The sequence below is a fragment of the Perca fluviatilis genome, chromosome 18 (assembly GCF_010015445.1).
Source record: "Perca fluviatilis chromosome 18, GENO_Pfluv_1.0, whole genome shotgun sequence".
Lineage (NCBI taxonomy): Eukaryota > Metazoa > Chordata > Actinopteri > Perciformes > Percidae > Perca > Perca fluviatilis.
This window is the reverse complement of record NC_053129.1, coordinates 28,322,104-28,341,911: the sequence shown is the minus strand read 5'-3', so window position 1 is coordinate 28,341,911 and position 19,808 is coordinate 28,322,104. Positions and strand designations below refer to the sequence as shown.

Below are 19,808 nucleotides of genomic sequence, written 5' to 3'. Positions count from 1 at the left end.
ACTTTCAAATTAGGGTGGCCAAACAGTGACCTACAGTACATAACCTATGCACTGAGACACATAATATAACTGCAATGTTCCCAATTCAAATCCTTTGTTGCATGTCGTCCCCTCTATCTCTGCCCTCACATTTTATGTTTGATTCTCTGCTGTACCCAATCAAATGAAGTTAAAAATGCCCAAAATGTAATCTAAAAGAAGAGAGGAAAACATATTTATTGTAAGATATTTTACCAAAAGTACCAGTGTTCAGGCTGAATTGTTAAATTGGTTGATTTTGTAGTCTTAACGGATGTACATTGCATCTATTTTGGAAAGGCACCGTTGCTGCATCTGGTGCTTAACGCCAGGACGGTTGTGATTGGTTAAAAAAAATACAAAGAAGCTAGAACATTCGTTCCCCCTATCCCACAATAGATAAGTGGTGTAGCCAGACCATACTCCAGCGCTGACACAGTGCTGAGAAGATAGGTCTAGCTATGTGAGACTAGCTGATTTGTGATGTGTAAGCATGAAAAAAAAAAGTCAGCTTGAGTTATTCCAATAAATGCACTGGGAACACAAATAGGGATATGTGATTTTTTTTTAAAGATCATTACTCAGAAAATCATGTTGCTTACTGAATTCATATTATGTAAAAATCACCAATTTCACTACAGGTGTTGTTCCCACTATGTGTATCTTCCTACACAGAGTGCAGATAGTTCACATTTATCAATGCACATGTAAAATGTATTTACTGATAACAAATAAATAATGTGAATCTACTTGGGGATCAAAAAGAAGCTTGTGTGCTGCAGGAGCGACTGAAATCGGAATTGTTTCCATTATATTTGCTGCAGCCTTTTAACTGACGGGCAGTTCAGACTGTAACACTCGACTATTAGCCTTTATTGACTTCCTATTGCCTTGGCAACTAAAGATGAGAGGGACTGATGATGGAGTGTGGGGGGTATTGAAGACGACCAGCTGTGCTTCTCTGCAAGAACATCTGTATCACAAGGCGATGGGAGAGGAACTCATGGTGTTTGGCGTAATTAGTAAGATTTACAAGAGACGCAAAGAGGGTGGCTTGCCGGGTGATATGTGTGTGTGTGTGTGTGTGTGTGTGTGTGTGTGTGTGTGTGTGTGTGTGTGTGTGTGTGTGTGTGTGTGTGTGTTTATGTGTGTGAGCCTGCGGCAGATGGTATGTGAGGCCCCCTGGGTATCTAATTTCTATGTGACAGCCCGCCCAGCACAGGTATGAAAAATGTAAGCATCTAAACTATTTTTCTTATCATGTTTACCTCTTGATGTATTATTTATTTTTTTAGTTAATATTAATTGTTTCGTCTTTAAAATGTCAGAAAATAGTAAAAAATAAACAGCATTTCCAAGAGTCCAAGATGTCCAACATTTTTTCTAACAATACAATACCACAAGATATTCAAAAATTCTAAATTGGTTGTCGATTCATTTTCTATTGATCAACTTATCAATAATCGACTAAGCGCTTCAGCACCAGCTCTGTCTAAAAGTTACAATCCTGAAGAGTTTCATGAAATCCAGCCCCTGTTTTTGTTACTATTCGTGGCCGGCATTATTTCAGCAATAGCCACTCAGTGTATTTACATTCAGTAATTACCTCTCTGTAAAGTAGTTTTAATTGTTAGTGGCGGAGTACTGGATTCAAGCTGCCTTCACACAGGAAACCACGCAGCATGTTATCCAGTACCATTTGATCTCATTAATATCAGCCTCACTGCTGACTGTCCACTCTCCTTACAACCGGACACTTCCTACTGCTGCTGCTTCACATTAAAAGCATTCCACTGGCAAAACATGGGGTGGCTTTTATTGTGAAGCAGTCACAGGAAACACAATTAAGTATCAAATCGCTTAATCAACCAGGACTAAAACCTTATGAATTAGAACTTTAAGCTTTAAAATCTCAATACAAACATCGGCTGTCCGCAGCTTCATTCCAAACATTTTAAACAGCTTTGTCCATTTCTTATCAGTAAATCCTACATTAAGCGTGTGTTATAGAATAGCTTCCTTGGAGACTGTGGGTGAATGTGTTAGCAGAGAGAATAATAGTGTGATAGAAAGGTCCTGAACGTCCCAAGCACTGTGGATTTATTCTAATCACACAATCTCATTTTGACTAGAAAGGCATTCATCATGGTAGCTTTGACAGAGATTTCACGTCTGCAGCTGTACATTTCTGATTTATATTCACTCCAACAGATGGCCCAGATGCTTCTGTGATAAACTGGTGTCCTACCTGTATCCGGTTGTTCTCCAGCGTTTTCTCCAGCTCCATCTTGGCAGCGGCCGACTCCTGTTGGTGGGTTTGTCTCAGGTGTTCGATGGCTGATGCATGGATGTGGTTCAGCTCTGATCGCAGAGAGGCTGATGGGGAAAGTGTAATGGAAGAAAAGAACCCAATAAGTCATATTTCATTTGTACCAAGCACATCACACGTGGAAATAAAGCTTGTTCCAGACTCGGTGATTTTAAAGATTGTTGAAAAAGCTTCCTCCAACATTTTTTCTGCTCGCCAAAAAGTGCCCATTAGATGCAAAAGCATTTTTCATTTCATTTTTTTTTATACATTTTACATAAAGCAGAGTGCTTCGGCTGCTTTTACCCGAGTGGCCTTTAATCCTCACTTCAATGAACAACTGTCATTGCAAACAGTCTAATGGTTTAGAGAAGCATATAGAGAGGGGACACACTGTTATTAGCTTTCCATTTGAACGTAAGACAAATTCATAATGTCAGAATAAAGAAATGCATCCACTGCGGGGGGGTTTTAAATGATGGAAATATCGAAAAAAAAAAACCACAATATTCACATACACTCTTACCTGAGCACACACATTTAGAAACCCACACATTCACACACAAGGAGAAAATGAAGGGAAGTAAGAGAGGGATGAGATAAAGAGAAATTAAAGGTAATAAAAGGATGTCAGGATGTGGGAAGTGAGAGATAGATGGGAGCAGCTCTCCAGTGTCAGGACCATGACCAGAAGGTTAATGGAAGAGCATTAATCACAGCACAGTACTGGTGGGTTTGCACTGAAAACTGGGTAAGATGGAGCTTTTTTTCTGCACTTTAGAGATGTGACTTTCTACTAATATTCTCATTTTTAAACTGTTGTTGCTACATCAGATTATATGGCATATAAAAACAGACAGCTGCAACATAAAAGGATAAAGACATGAATGCATCAATAATTATAATACAATAATATCATACATATCAATCTGAATTGAGACAATACTTTTAATTTTGTACCTTAAGTATATATATTTCAAGGTTATTTTTGGGGGCTTTATTAGATATGACAGTGGACAGACAGAAAGGGGGGAGATTCGAACCCAGGGCCTCTGCAAAGGACTCAGCCTACATGGGGTGCACAGTCTACTGAGGGTGAGCAAGAGGTCGCCCCACCTTAAAGGTCCCATGGCATGAAAATTTCACTTTATGAGGTTTTTTAACGTTAATATACGTTCCCCCAACCTGCCTATGGTCCCCCGGTGGCTAGAAATGGTGATAGGTGTAAACCGAGCCCTGGGTATCCTGCTCTGCCTTTGAGAAAATGAAAGCTCAGATGAGCCGATCTGGAATCTTCTCCTTATGAGGTCATAAGGAGCAAGGTTACCTCCCCTTTCTCTGCTTTGCCCGCTCAGAGAATTTGGCCCACCCATGGAGAGAGAGAGAGAGAGAGAGAGAGAGAGAGAGAGAGAGAGAGAGAGAGAGACATCATGGCTTTCAAACGAGCAAAGTGGCAGTTGGTCAAGGTCTATATAAAAGAGACTTAAGATACAGTATTAAGGGACCACTAAGGTCTATATAAAAGAGACTTCAGATACAGTATTAGTGGACCACTAAGGTCTATATAAAAGAGACTTCAGATACAGTATTAGGGGACCACTAAGGTCTATATAAAAGAGACTTCAGATACAGTATTAGGGGACCACTAAGGTCTATATAAAAGAGACTTCAGATACAGTATTAGGGGACCACTAAGGTCTATATAAAAGAGACTTCAGATACAGTATTAGGGGACCACTAAGGTCTATATAAAAGAGACTTCAGATACAGTATTAGGGGACCACTAAGGTCTATATAAAAGAGACTTCAGATACAGTATTAGGGGACCACTAAGGCCTATATAAAAGAGACTTCAGAAACAGTATTAGGGGACCACTAAGGTCTATATAAAAGCATCCAAAGAGCACCATGTCATGGGAAGTATATTTTGATGCTAATACTTTTGTAGTCAAACTATTACTACACTTACTTAAGCAAATAATGTGACCATGACTGGGCATTATGCTGCCTCTTGTTGTACATGTTTTGCATTCTTCGGACCATAGAAAACTGTACTTTTTTGAAATCCAACTGGGCAGAACCATGTGTACTTGTGTATGCATAACAAAGTTAACAGTCTTATATCCCTATTTACTGCATAAAAAATTTGGTTGTTTTTTTTTTTTTTTTTTTTTTTTTTTTTTTTCCCTTTTTTTCCCAATATAAACCCCCCCCCTTTTACCCCCCCCCCCCCCCCCCCCCCCCCGGATAATTTTGTTGAAAAGGAAAATGCGCGAAAAGGTCATGGGAGGGTGAATCTTTCTAATACACACACACACACACACACAGAGGCCACACAATCTAAGACCTTACCCAGCATGGCTTTGCCCTCGTCCTCCAGTTCAAAGCGGAGCGTTTGCAGCTCTTGTTCCGACTGCTGTTTGAGCGTCTCGATGCTCTGGCGGTGAGCCTCTCTGAGAGACTGCAGCTCTGCATGGTGATGATGGCGGAGACGCTCCTCCAACTCCTGATGGAGAGATGAGAGGGGGAGGAAATGGGGTTGTGGTGGAGGAGGTGTAGGGGAACAGGGGAGGGCGAGAGAGGATAACCGAAAGGAACAAAGAGACGTACAGGGAGAAAGAGGACAAAACAGAGAGTGGGAAGGAAAAAGTAGGTTGGAGAAAAAGAGTAAAGAGAGGGAGAGACAGAGGAGCATTTGCGGATGAAAAGTTTAAGACGTAGGAGGAGATGATAGAGTGGGAGAGAAAAGTAAGAGAGATATAAAAATGAAAATGGGGAAGAGAGGCAAGGAGAGATAGGGAAGTATTTTAGTATTTATCATTTTTAATCCTCTATAAAGGGCTGAAGGAGAAACTGGCCAATCACCACACACCGACTTAAAGTGCACTAAAACACCATCAAAGAAGAGAAGAGAAATCTGTTTCTGCTGTACAGTTTCTGAGGAAAATAGAGATACGATCATCTCTTAAGTAAAAATACATTAAAAAACCAGACTATTCTCCCTCATATTTGAAAGATTTTTCGTTTAAAGGACTGCTGACAGTTTCAATGGATTCCTGTGCAGAACGACATCGACTGTGACGGAAGTTAATTCAAAGTCGCTTTACCTTAGAGCTTTTAAGGATAAAAAAGCTGACGTCACCTCACTGTCAAAATGCATTTGTAAAATCAACAACTGTCTCTTTTTCTCCATTAGCTTTTGAGAAAAATAGAGGTTCTGCTAATAATTAGGAGTATTATGGACTGGTGTTAATCACAATTATGTACTGTAAGTTTCCAAAAAAAAGTCAAGTTTGTTATTGTTCAATAATTCATTTTGTTGATCACAGTTTTGGCGTTTATTACAACAATTGTGTTAAGTAGTTTCATAGCTGTTTTTATTTTTTTTTTAATTAACAAACAACGTAACGGGAACAACATATTAGAATATTAGCAAAGAAAACTGACAGGCACTTAAATGCACAGCATTAGCATCAGGCATTAGCACTGCTGACTGGAGGGCTGCCACAACACACACACGCACACGCACACGCACGCACGCACACACGCACACGCACACACACACACACACAGAATAGACCTACTAACATTACACTGCTGGCAGTCGGAACGTTTACTCTGGCAGAAAGAGCTGTTGTTGATGCGTGAGGAGCCACATTTTATGCCTGAGTGTTTGTGTGTTTTAATAGGAAATATGGTTTCACTTTATGGGAAACACATCAACAACACGATGAACAACTCCGCAGAGTTTGCTGTGCCAAGTGTCTTATTACAGTGAGCCCATCAACCTGACAAAGTTTGCTGTCAGCAGGCTTGTTGGCAGACAATATAAGACCAACATTACATTTAACAATCAACAGCCGGTTTCAACTGTTTTTTTTATTTTTTTACTATGAACGTGGTGACAGGTTTTTATGATTGACCACGTTGATGTTGAGTTTCATCATATTTTCAACTTAAAGATACAGAAATAAGAATGATGCATGGATATTTATGGATGCAACAGCTGGAGTCAACATTAAGTGCTTGTGCTCTATTTCTAAGCCTGGCATCATGAGGCAAGTAACAGGTCATAGACGCCTTTGCAGACTGATTGATCAAATGAAGGAAACGTTGAATGTCAAAAGGAGAAAACACAGCAGCTACTTCCCTCAGCAGTGTCAGAATATTTAATAGAGTGGAGATCTCATTTTCATTATTACACAAGGCCCTGAAAGCACACCGTTGTAGACAAGAAAACTGCTGCTCACGCTGAGTTTAAAACCATTTTCTTTGTCAGTAAAATGTTAAGATGCCATTTTGCAAATTATAACTAGAACCCATCAACAAGGAACATCGAAAATGATATTCATAGAAGGTTGGCGACAACATCTGTGGCATTTTAATTCTCCAGTATGTAATGCCTTTGGGAAATGTTTCAGGAACAAAGAGAGCCCTGAATATTCAAATGAGTTGGCGGACGGCAATCTCGGATTCTTAGCGTTTGATGGAGCACCCATGCAGTTTTGATGGAAACACTTAAAACAAAACAGTTCATTGATGACAAGATCTTTGTGAGCTGGTGCATGGTGATGTTGTATTTAGTTGTGTATCTGCTAAAACTGATACCACCAAGTATAACAACAAGCCTCTCCTCTCTCTCTCTCTACTGTCAGTCTGCCAAGTCACTAACTCTCCCTGTCCTGCAGCAGTCCCCAGTGTTTCCTGCCATTCAGCACCACCTAACCTCCACATCTACCTGTGCACCTGCTCCCAGACCCCTTATTATCAGCTCCCTACAGTAAATACACCTCTACGTATGTCTCAGACTCATTTCCCCGCTTAATCCATCTATTGTTTACTCTGCTTTAATGGTCCACCCTTCTTGTCAACCATTAGCAGCATTAGCCAAACCTTCCCCTTATCTGTTTTAGCATTACTTTCACCGACTTCATAGGCATCTGATGGAGACGAGTCCGCCTACAGGTCGGAGGCTGAACACCTGGTGAAGTGGTACAACCAAAACAATCTAGATCTCAACGCTCTAAAGACGCTCTATGTACTTCCTGCGGCAGCTGAAGAAATTCAACCTGCCAAAGACAATGATGGTGCACTTCTACACAGCCATCATTGAGTCCATCCTCACATCCTCCATCACCATCTGGTACGCTGCTGCCACTGCCAAGGACAAGGGCAGACTGCAGCGTGTCATTCGGTCTGCAGAGAAGGCGATTGGCTGCAATCTGCCGCCGCTCCAGGACCTTTACGCCACCAGGACTCTGAAGCGTGCTGGAAAGATTGTGGCTGACCCCTCCCACGCCGGACACAAACTCTTTGAGCCGCTCCCCTCTGGCAGGAGGCTGAGGTCCATCATGACCAAAACCTCACGTCACATGAACAGCTTTTTCCCCTCCGCCAGTAGCCTTATCAACAAGGCCCGGAAACCACCCTGACTCTCTTCATGTCACTTTTCTCTCTCTGCTGTAATGCTCTTTACTCTTTATTTATTTATTTTATTAAATTTTTTTATTAAATTTTTTTATTTTTATTTCTATTTTTAATTTAATACATACTGTGTACATATACTTATACTTATATTGTTTATACCTATACTTATATTGTTTAATATTTAATATTACTACAGCTTTCGCAGCCATGTTGGATTTTGAGCTTGGGGTACTCGGTGGTTGTCCGAGTTCCGAGCTCGGAAATCAGAGGTCGGGGGCGTGTTTCTAACTTTGACCTCGGAAAATCAGATTTCTGGGTACAAATGGAGCGCACTATAAAGAGGTGTTTGTTTGGATGTCAGATGGCAAAAACTTTGTTTAAATTTCCATGAAGAATGTAATTGAGGTCAATTTATTTTTCCCTCATCTTCCTTCTCATAACAACGCAGGTGAGGGAGGTGTTGGTGAAGGTAAAAAGTCCTGAGTTCCGTACGCTCCAGTATTTGCTAAGCCACACCCTCATAATTAAGTGATTTGATCAACTTAATTTATTAGTTACTTAAATCGTTCTTGTAATGATACCCCTGATTTACATGTACGGCTTCACATCACAAAACAGAAGCTAAACACACTGAGAGGAGTTTAAATATCCCTAGCTGATCCTTTGTAAAAACACAAGTAGATGTGTGTGCAAAAACCCAGTGGTAGGTTTTGTCACAGTATGAGAAAGTGGGTTTTAAAAGCCACTAATCTCTCTTCTTCATTGGTATTGATCATTGGTCTTTGTGTGCTGTGGGTAAGTAAAAACCATACCTTTTATTGCTTTAATTAAAGGCAGCACATCAATAACTCCTAATCGCAGCCAGTCCTATAATTACAAATTGACTGTAATGTTGTCACATTTACCTCCTCCTCTCTCCTCTCGGTGCTGTTTGTGTGTGGAGGCTTGGTGGTTCAATCTTTATTCCATTACTAGATGGTCAATATTTGTTACTTTGCTAGTGGTGATTCCATTTAACTAAATAAAAAGGGGGGGTTGACACTGATGAACAAGAGTGAGAGAGACAGGGATAAACACGCAAAGACGTGAAGTGAGACTGTGGCCCTCGGGGCCTCTGGCAGGCTGATCCAGCTGCTTCAGCGCAGGGTCTTAATCCTGACCCCGAAGACAACTTAACTTAAAGAGCAGAGTTGGAGGAACATTGGCGTCTTAAAGGCATGCGGCTTAAAAACATGTCTGCTATGTGTTCAGGTGCTAGACTGTTGAGCGATTTAAAACCCAAGAGCAGAATCTTAATGCCTAAACTAACCTGCAGCCAACTTGTCGACTTTGAAAAAGGTGCAACATGTTCTTTTCTTCCGGTATAGTGAGCACTCAAGCTGCTGCTTTATCCTCTGTTTATTCAAAGCTTTCTCTGGCAGATCAGAACAGAGAGCCTTACACCAGTGGAGCCTGTTAGAGATAACGCCGTATATAACCTTTCAAAGATCTGACCGTGAGAAATGACTGCACACTGGCAAGGGTCCAGAGTGGGAGTTTTAGTGAGTGTTGTTTTTAATGTGGCCTTTAAAATTTAGATCAGGTTATAAGGAAAAAGAGAAGATAGCCAAGTTTTGGCTTGACATGTAGTGCTAAAGAATTCAACAATATTAAAGGATGATTTATACAATTCGGACAGGAATATTTAGGTTTTATTACCTCATAAAGATTTATTACAGAATTAACTAAACTAATAGTCTACAGCCATGCTAGCGGCTCTGTAAATCTGCACTCAAACTAATATCAGATAAATGCTCATATGTGCACAAAGAAAATGTGAACATGCTGATGCTCATCAGGTTTAATGTTTTCCATCTTGGTTTAGCGTGTTAACATACTGATTCTGCTTATTAGCACTTAACACAAAGTTCAGCTGAGGCTGATGGGAAAGTGATTAGATTTGCAGGTATTTAGTCATAAACCAAAGTATTAGACAAATTAAAACTTTGGAAAAATTGGGATTACAAAAGTCATTAGGATGCATCGTCTGGGAACCATGATTGTCCGCACCAAATCAAAGGGATCCTACGCTGATTTTAAACAAGCTCTGTGTCATCTTTGTGTGGGCAGTGTGTTTAGATGTATGGTGTTTGGCTTCACTCCGTGGTGCCAGAGCACTGAGGAGTTTAGCAGCGCATTTGGCGTCATCTGGCGGATCTCCGCAGACCTCCGCTGCTCTGCTCCGCGGGGAGGTCTGTGCACTAGCACCACAGAGGGAAGCCGCACACCATTTGATGTCAAGATGTTTCACAGGAAATAGAAAACTTTGACCTGCTGGTGGTGTTATCGTGGATTATATGAATGTTACGGTAACCTGAAAGTCCACAACAAAAGCCAATTCATTTTTAATAATGGTATATTCATTTGTAGAGTAGGTTAAACAATTCTCCTTCTGAAAGCGTTAGATTTAGGTACCGAAACACAACATAAACGGTAGTAACAAGACCGAATAAGAACGAAAATTTCGGTGCCTCATTTCAGTGCCTGACTTTCTTTTTTTCAGAAGCATCGCTGCACGGAATGCTACGTTACTGTTAGCTAGTAGCTGGATTAAACCCAATGGTTAAAATGCTGACAGTTTACGTTAAGCTGTGTAAAGTGTGACTGTATTTCCTTGTGCAGGATTCCAAAACCGGGACGTAACAGTCCGCAACTGCCGTGGTCGGAAAAACAACACAGACGGTGCGGTGCGTTTACTTGAAACTCGCCAGCCTTGTGGTGCATTCAAAGTTATTGTTAAATACCCTTTTCCCATCTGGTGCTTGTTTTTGTCGTTTACCAGCAATTTACTGGTGAAAGATACATTTCAACTGCCAGTGTGGATTGACAAATAATGATACAAGTGATCAAGACTCTAAGAGATAAGTAAGACAAAAGATGATAAGAAACATAAACAAAGAATTTTTTTGGTAGCTTCCATGCACAATTTTTTTTTTTTTTTGTTTTTGGGGGAAAAAAAAACTTTTTAGGTGATGTGAATGTGTAGCGGGGATTTGTAAAAACTTTATTACTCCCTGGATGTAACTGTGTGCGAACAGATAAAGCCAGACAATCTGAATGTACCTCCCTCCCACACACACACACACACACACACACACACACACACACACACACACACACACACACACACACACACACACACACACACACACACACACACACACACACACACACACACACACACACACACACACACACACACACACACACAAATCATCCCTCTAATGCCTCCACTCTGGATAATTGAGTTTTCCCTCCCTGCACAGTTGACAGAAATATAAACAGCCCGGTACCATAAAACCCCTCCTTAAAGCTTTTAACATGTTATTCCCCTGCTTATTAACCAAGTCTGACGGACGAAAAAAGAGTTTTTGACAGAAAAAAAGTGGTCAACTATGTGGTTATCTTGAGGGAGTGTGCACCAGCCATTGTGTGTGTTTGCACCAGAGACGAAGAGGAGGAGAGGAAGATCACAGGGAGGAGAATGTTTGTTACAGCAGTCAGTTGGGTTTATGGGAAAATATTGAAGACTTTGATTTCATAGGTGCTGTGTGACTCAGAGGTGATATTCTTTCTCCACACACACAGACACACACACACTCAAGGTGTTGCCAATAGCACAGCATAAGGATTTCCTGTCCTCCATTCTGCCTAAAGCATTAATACAATTACAGCGTCCAAGTCGAAAAAGGGATTTGGTATTGTGATGTATAGCTGATCCAAATCGACCTTGACTGTGAAATGGAAGGATTAGCGTTGAGGAACATTTTCTTGACACCTTGACGAGAGTGTATGTTGGTTTGTGCGTGCATATTTTGACATTATAAAGAGGAAACACAGAGCTGTCAGCATAGCTACTTGATATACAAGCTGTCTGCTGTCAGTGAGAGTGAGTAATGCTGGCGATGACTCACTGCCAGTCTAACCTTGACTTTGAAAAGGCTCTATTGGATAAAAATGTCATGGAGGGCTTCTGCTGAGGAGCTGGCAGAGAAGATGACAGGAATGCTGCAGCTCATAGTTCGCGGGGTTCTTATAAAATGCATACATTCTTTCAATATAATTACAGGATAATCATTCTTCTGTTTTGAAGAATGCACATCTTGGTTTAAGAATTCAGTGTGCTGAAAATGCAGGTTTTTCTGGTTTTGCTTTATTGCAGTGGTCTCACATTTCTACAGCCATCATACCAGAACAAGCTCCAGGATAAATGTTGCTATTGTTATGCAATCAGATCTCTGCCTACGGTGCTGATTGAGCCTGAGTATGAGGAATGCAGTAGCCCTCCATGGTGCTGATATTACTTAGTTCTGAGGTTATCCATCACTCTGCTGCCCTACTGCACAGTCTGAGCTATGCAGCACAATGTCCCACCAATGTGATTTCCGATTGCACTGTTACTGGATACTGCTAAAAATATAGGCGAATGGCAGCTGGACTTTTTTGACAAGAGCTACCGATATCTTCTTATTGCAGATGGATCGAAATTGCATATATGTTGGCCGATATTTATTTATCGCAGTAGAAATATTGCAGTAGAAATAAAAAAGATATGTTTAAGGTAATTTTTTTACCAATCACTACATATCTGCATAAAATATTTTAATAAACAAATGTAAGGGATGCTGATGTAAAAAAAAAGTTATACTTGCCAATATACAGTACAGGCCAAAAGTTTGGACCCACCTTCTCATTCAATGTGTTTCTTTATTTTCATGACTATTTACATTGTAGATTCTCACTGAAGGCATCAAAACTATGAATGAACACATATGGAATTATGTACTTTACAAAAAAGTGTAAAATAACTGAAAACATGTCTTATATTTTAGATTCTTCAAAGTAGCCACCCTTTGCTTTTTTTTTTATAACTCTGCAAACCCTTGGTGTTCTCTCAATGAGCTTCATGAGGTAGTCACCTGAAATGGTTTTACCTTCACAGGTGTACTTTGTCAGGGTTAATTAGTGGAATTTTTTCCCTTATTAATAAAAAAGCAAAGGGTGGCTACTTTGAAGAATCTAAAATATAAGACATGTTTTCAGTTATTCCACACTTTTTTGTTAAGTACATAATTCCATATGTGTTCATTCATAGTTTTGATGCCTTCAGTGAGAATCTACAATGTAAATAGTCATGAAAATAAAAAAGAACGCATTGAATGAGAAGGTGTGTCCAAACTTTTGGCCTGTACTGTATTATTATTATTATTATTATTATTATAATACAGTTAAGTATAAATATAACTTTAAAGATTGTTTTTAGATTCATATACGTATATCATCAGTATTGGTCTCAAAAATCCAGTTTCAAGTTGGACTTTTTGGTTCCAGTTGGTTCTGAAGAGTGGATACCCGTTTTGATTTTTCATCTTGTGCTCTTTAAACACATGCACTAAGACGCACAAGTGCACTAACACGCCTGAAACACACCTTCATGCTGACTGTTCCACACTATTGCACTGATTTACAGTTGGTGGCAGCAGAAACACACAAAGAAACAGCAATATTCCAACTGAAGGCAGGGAGAAAGAAGACTGCTAGCTAGCAAGCAAAAAAATATTGAAAAAAATTATTTATATGAAAACCTCCCAGGGTATTGGATAATTAAAAAAATCTTTAGATTGTACTGTTAATAAATAAAAATAAATAAATGAATGCTTTTGACTGCTGCTTGAGCTCTATATTAGGGCTGTGTATTGGCAAGAATCTGGCGATACGATACGTATCACGATACATGGGTCAATATATTGCAATATATTCCGATACTGTGCGTTAGGCGATATATTGGGATATATATATTCTTTTTAAGATCAATTTGTTATTATTTTTTCATTTCAAACATTCAGAACAGACAAACACACTTGAACAAGAACAATCACCCACTCCCCCCATTGGGATTATTTTAAAGTATAATTTTTGAAAAAGTAATATTTAAAAAAAGACATGATGTTCATAAAAGTCAAAGAAGTTTACTTTAGGTAAACAATTCAGTACACAGAAAATCAAACTGCCAGTTTGGGATTGTGGTGCACAGGTTGTTAGCGAGCTAATATTTATATGCTAAAGTAGTCCAAAGTTCAGCCATAGCTATGTTGTTGGCTTCTAGTAAAAAGTCAGGCACTGCTAGTGGTGCGTCTCAGCATAGCCATCTAGCGGTAGGGGGTTTAAACACAACATAAACGTCAACTACTGTCTTACATGAATCTTTTTGAACATAAACAATATATATATTTTTTTTAAATCGATATTGCCCTTTTGAAAATCAATACAGTATTGCTAAATAAAATATCGCGATACTCAAGTGTATCGATTTTTTAGTACACCCCTACTCTATATAAATGTCTCAGTGATAGTTTATTGTGTGTGCATGTTGGCCACCACCTACCTTCAGGTCCCTCTGCCTGGCATGCTCCATGTCCTTCATGGAGCAGCAGTGGACCTCCTGCAGACGCTGCTGCCGCCTCTGGTGCTCCGTCTGCAGCTCGTCCAGCTGCATCCGCAGGTGCTCCCTCTCCTGGCTGAACTGGTGCTGCAGCTGCTGCAGCGACGACTGCGACTGGGACAGCTGCATCTCCAGACTCTGCTTCAACAGGGAAATCTAGAGAGGAAGAGACAACATTATGGCATGTTAGACTGTGGAGGGAAACCCTTAGCGGGGCACTCGAGCAAGCCGCTGCTTCTTCACCTTTGTTTATGAAAAAGGAAAGCGGGGTAGCTGTTGCAGGAAAAGCGAGAAGTATAAGGACGTTTTAGGCTGTCTCTAGGGAGCACCATCGTTATGCAGCAGTATAACAGAGAAGGGCAAAGAAAGGGGTGGCAATCAATTAGGCTTAAACAAAGGTTGCTGTTGTATTAAGAGTTTTGTAATCCTTCAAAGCCTCGAGCAGTTCCTTGCTTTTTGTGAATAAATTGTTTGCAGTTCACTGCAGTATATAATGAACTCTGGCTAATGGTGTAGGGCAATGAATTTAGCACTAGAATTCATTGATGGGGGGGGAGCATGATTCACCAAATTAGTCTCAGGATAATGAGTATTTGGGTGAATGTAGGGAAAAAAATTAACAACCTTGTACAACCTGCTTTAGCAATACTTTATTTAACCATGGTGATGGCAAAAAGCTAATTTGATAAAGAAGCTTGATGGGAAACGTTAGGAAATATGAGGACTACATCCTTTATTTGGAAGCCCTATAATGTCAACCAGCTGCTGTGTGAAGATCCCTCTCCTCTCATGTTTAAAAACAGCAAACACTTGTTGGCAGAATGCAAAGTTACTCTTGCCCAGGGACGATAACCTTGACCGCCAACTCCTGAAACCCCTTCGAACAAAGTGACAGGTGAGACCAGCTGGACCCTAAATAATTCATGCATTAACACTTTGAAACACAGTTGGACTAAATAGATGCATCCCCTGTTGGATCGCCTTGCAGATCATCATACATGGGATTACAAAGCACAGCAAAGAAGGATTCCCAGGGAACCAAAAGGAAAAAAAGCTCAGTCTCAATAGCTGCGTCCTACATTTTGGAAATTATATTATGACTAAGACGTGAGTCACACAGTGTGTCATAAGATTGGAAAGCTTTATTAACACAAGGATATGGTTATATATGCTGTATTCTGACCTTTTTTTATTACCACATTTGGGTTTCTAAATTGTGAAAAGTTCCAGGTGTGATATCGGGAATCGATATCTGCATGATGGTGGAGACTTTGTGTCACATGACGACCAGTCCGATGAATTTAGATCAAATGCAGCTTTATTCAAACATGGAACATAACTTTCATGAAAGTGAGACAACGTTGTACACACTACCAGAGCGTGCCTGTTGACTCCCTTTTCATATACACTCTCTGGAACTCACAGATTCCAACCTATCTATTTCTGTGGGCTAGTGTTCCCGTAAAAACTACCCTTATGTGGAAGATATTTCTAATAGATTCACACATTCTATAGAGTGTGGTCTAGACCTACTCTATCTGTAAAGTGTCTTGAGATAACTCTTGTTATGAATTTATACTATAAATAAATTGAATTGAAATTGAATTGAAATTCCAGTCTATTTCTTTCTGTGAGATAATGTCACCTTGAAAACCTATCCTTCTCCTATATGGAAGATCCTTGGAATAGATGAAATACCTTTCACACATGTGAATATCCAACCTATCAAGGTGTGGAGGGTGACTTTTATTACTGAGACAACTGGGTGTCATGTGAAAGGGTTTAAGTCTAGAGTGATGTGGGCAACATTAGTTTCTTTCAGTGGATGTTTTTTTGTTACTTGGAGATAGCACAACAAGCTGGAAGCACGACACTGACATATTATCACCTGAAGTTGTTTTGGTGCTTATTCACACATCCTGCAGATATGCAACATTAGCATTATATTAAATATATTTAATACATATTCAATATAGCCCGGGGGAAACATTTGTCTCTTAAGCTGCTAAATGCTTCTTCACGTTCTAGCTAAAAGTCTGTCATTTGGGGTGGGTCGGGTGATAACTCTGTGTGAGGCTGTCACTATGAATGCCTTTCATATTACACAAATGTTTCACTGTTATTATAAAATTATTTATTAGTGCATTGACCCTTATGAAGGTATTGTAACATGCCCTGCTTTCTTTTAAAATCCTCGGTAAAGGTGCAGAGGTACCTATTTCATATTTTGTTACCTGTGCACATATCACCCTCATACTTCATCACATAAAGCAGTCCCTCCAGAAAAACGCAATTATGTGATCGCATAATTCAACGCATAATCGGCCAAAGTCCGCATATTTATGCGGGGGCCGCATTTTTTCAAATACGCCGCATAAATTGTAGATTTCCGCGCAAAATATGCAGGGCTTGCATGATTTCATAATCCCCGCATTTTCGTTGCTAAAAACTCACATATATCTTAGCAGAAAGTTGAAAAATGTTGCGCTTATTTACACAAGAGCAGCCATTTTCCCCTGTTGCCATGGAACATTATAAAGTGATGTAATTACGCAATGTGAACATCATCGAAAAGCAGTTTGTTGGGGGGGAGAATCACTTTTTCATCAAACCGCAGTATTTGCAAGTTCCCGTAATTTCATCGCATAAAATTGCATAAATATTCTGCATATTCCATTGCATTTTTTAAGAAAATGTGCCGCATAATCAAGGATTTTTGCCCGCAACAATCACAAAAAAACTCTGCATTTTTCTGGAAGGACTGATAAAGTGCCAGTTACAATGACACGGGTATTTACATATAGAGTTTTACTTTTTGAAAACATATGGTGAAGCATCTTGTTTGTGAGCAAAAGTCAAGTCATGTTTTGTAAAAGTTATATCTCCCCACGCATCAAGGCATCACTGGCACAGACATAATAGTCTGTTAACAAACACAGGCCATTAGAAAACAGTCTGTTGCATCATTTTGATTTCCAAACAGCATCTATTAAGAGGCTGACCGCTGCTCTGATTTGACATCAGAGTAAATAAATATGGTTCTGCTGATTGCGAGGCGTGAAGCGGACACATTAATCACTGGATGGGAGCTGATGGACAGCATGATGGCACCCAGCAGCACGGCATGCAGAAATAAACATGAATAAAGTGTGTGTGTGCGTGCGCGCATGTGATGACCACAGGAGGGCTTAGTCACGCTACATTAATATTACCGGACAGTTATTAGCAGCAGCTGCCTGCTCCGGTGTATTCACCGCAGCATCAAATAATGAATGTGTGAGTGAGTTTGTCCACCGGTGCGAGGAAGAAATAAGTCATTCTGGCATAGACAGGAGGTCTTACAGGGGGTAACCTGAGCTTTGAAGGGATGCAGTTGCTCTTATTACCGTTCTCATCCTCTCTCTCCCTCCCTATTGATTTTCTTGCTTCTGGTATAATTACATCGATTGGACTACAAGCCGCAGCGCTCTGGTATTCACAGCTCAGGCTGAAGATTAAAACCATCTTTAATCAATATATAAATGAGGGTACCTGCTAATATACTCAGTGGTGAAATGTAACAGCATAGAGTTTCCATTTTATGCTACATTATACTTCTACTCCATTCTACTACATTGTCCTTTTTACTCCACCTCATTTATTTGAAACCATAAATTACTTTACAGATTAAGATTATTAATACAAAATATAACCAACTAATAAATTATGATGTATTATTGTAGATTATTGTAAGCTACCCAGCAGTATATGAAGTAGTTAAAGTGCTCATATTATGCTCATGTTCAGGTTCATAATTGTATTTAGAGGTTGTACCAGAATAGGTTTATGTGGTTTAATTCTCAGAAAACACCATATAGTTGTTGTACTGCAGATTGCTGCAGCTCCTCTTTTCACCCTGCGTGTTGAGCTATCTGTTTTAGCTACAGAGTGAGGCATCACACTTCTGTTCCATCTTTGTTGGGAGTCGCACATGTGAAGTAAGTACTGCTAGCTTGTCAGTTGCAGAGTATGAGGGCGTGCCACGCTAGCAGCTAGGCGAGCATTATAACGTGTGTTCCAAAGTGACCATGTTTGCCTCTGAAGTAAAGGCTGGACTACAACAGAGCTGTTTGGAGCAGTTGGTGAACAGTGTTTTCTGTTGGAGATGGTAAGTCCCGTTGGGGGGGACTTTGGGCTTTTTCAATTTGTAAACCTATAACGTGCACAAAAAAGATAAATAACACAATAAAGGAAAGGGGAAAAGCCAAAAAGCATAATATGAGCACTTTAAAATGAGCTCCACCTCTGCCAGCTGTCACATGATAAAATGATGGCCACAAGAATGCATCAATAATTATAATCCAGTAATATCATATACTGTATATGATTCTGAAATGGGCCTTTCTGCACAATGAGTATGCTTACTGTTACTCGGTACTTTAAGTACATTTTGATGTAAATACTTATACTGTGTGTACTTTCACTTCAATACGATTTTGAACGCAGGACTTTCATTTGTAACAGAGTGTTTCTACACTGTGGTATTGCTACTGAGTACTTCTTCCACCACTGCTGATCCTCTACACCAGTGTTTCTCAAATGGGGGTACGTGTACCCCTAAGGGTACTTTGGAGGACTGCAGGGGGTATGTGAGATATTTAACAAAATGTGTAATATTTACAAGGCTGTTGTCCAGAACATTGTTCCTCTTTATGAAGAATTTTTTTTTGCCTACCAAAAATCCTAATCTTGCCTTCGTTCCTATACTGTCCTACTTTTTCCTTCTCTTTTTTGTTCTTATGCCACTGTTTTTGAAGTTTTTGATACTATTTTGACCTATTCTTGTCTTACTTCCTTCCTTCTTTCTACCATCTTTTTCCAAGTTTTTGTCCTTTTTTTTTATACAGTTTTTGTCTCTTTTTCTCATTAAATGTTTTTTTTTTTAATTACAAAGCTGTTGTTTAGTAAATCTATCGCTGACATCGCTGTACTGTTCCTGTTTATATACACTTTTTTGTCTACCGAAAATAATTAGTGCTGGTCAGGGGGTACTTGGCTTAAAGAAACAATTCAAAAGGGGTACATTATTGAAAAAAGTTTGAGAACCACTGGTCTACACCCAGAACTAGTGATCATCTCTCTTTGCATGTTCTTTAAATTCAATTTTTGTACATTATATCTTGTGTTCCTTTAAAATTTTATAAAGCCTTTATTTGTTAAGGTCATAAAACAACAAAAACATTTCTCATGGTGTAATTTTATTCCTCTCCAAAAAGACCAGGAGGGAGGCTGGTCACCCACATGCACATACTGCACTGCACATGCATGCAGATCCGTTGGCAATAGTCGTACCTGTTCCAGCAGGTCCTCCACTTTCCTCTGCCAGCTCTCCCTGGCGTTGCTCAGTTCCTGCTCCTTGCTTTGTGCCAGCTGATTCAGCGCGGAGGCCTTGTCCTCCTCGTGGTCCTCTCTCAGCTCCTCGCGTAGCTTCTTACACTCCTGCCTACAACACAGCAAGACACACACATATTTGTACTGATGTTTCAGGTACTTGGCCAATGCTTCTATCCATAGTGATTCACTAAACCTGGAACA

At 39.9% G+C, this 19,808-nt stretch overlaps 1 protein-coding gene across 5 annotated transcripts in view; it reads right to left on the bottom strand.

The window, feature by feature from the left end:
- Positions 1–19,808, bottom strand: part of fam184ab (family with sequence similarity 184 member Ab) — a 176,219-nt gene that overhangs the window by 37,937 nt on the left and 118,474 nt on the right. For all 5 annotated transcript variants that reach the window (XM_039782367.1, XM_039782369.1, XM_039782368.1 and 2 more), the window contains exons 13-16: positions 19,566–19,716; positions 14,178–14,390; positions 4,679–4,832; positions 2,267–2,394 (exon numbers count right to left, since the gene is read on the bottom strand). In XM_039782367.1, coding sequence (XP_039638301.1) covers positions 2,267–2,394; positions 4,679–4,832; positions 14,178–14,390; positions 19,566–19,716 — 646 coding nt within the window. The remainder of the gene's footprint in view (positions 1–2,266; positions 2,395–4,678; positions 4,833–14,177; positions 14,391–19,565; positions 19,717–19,808) is intronic.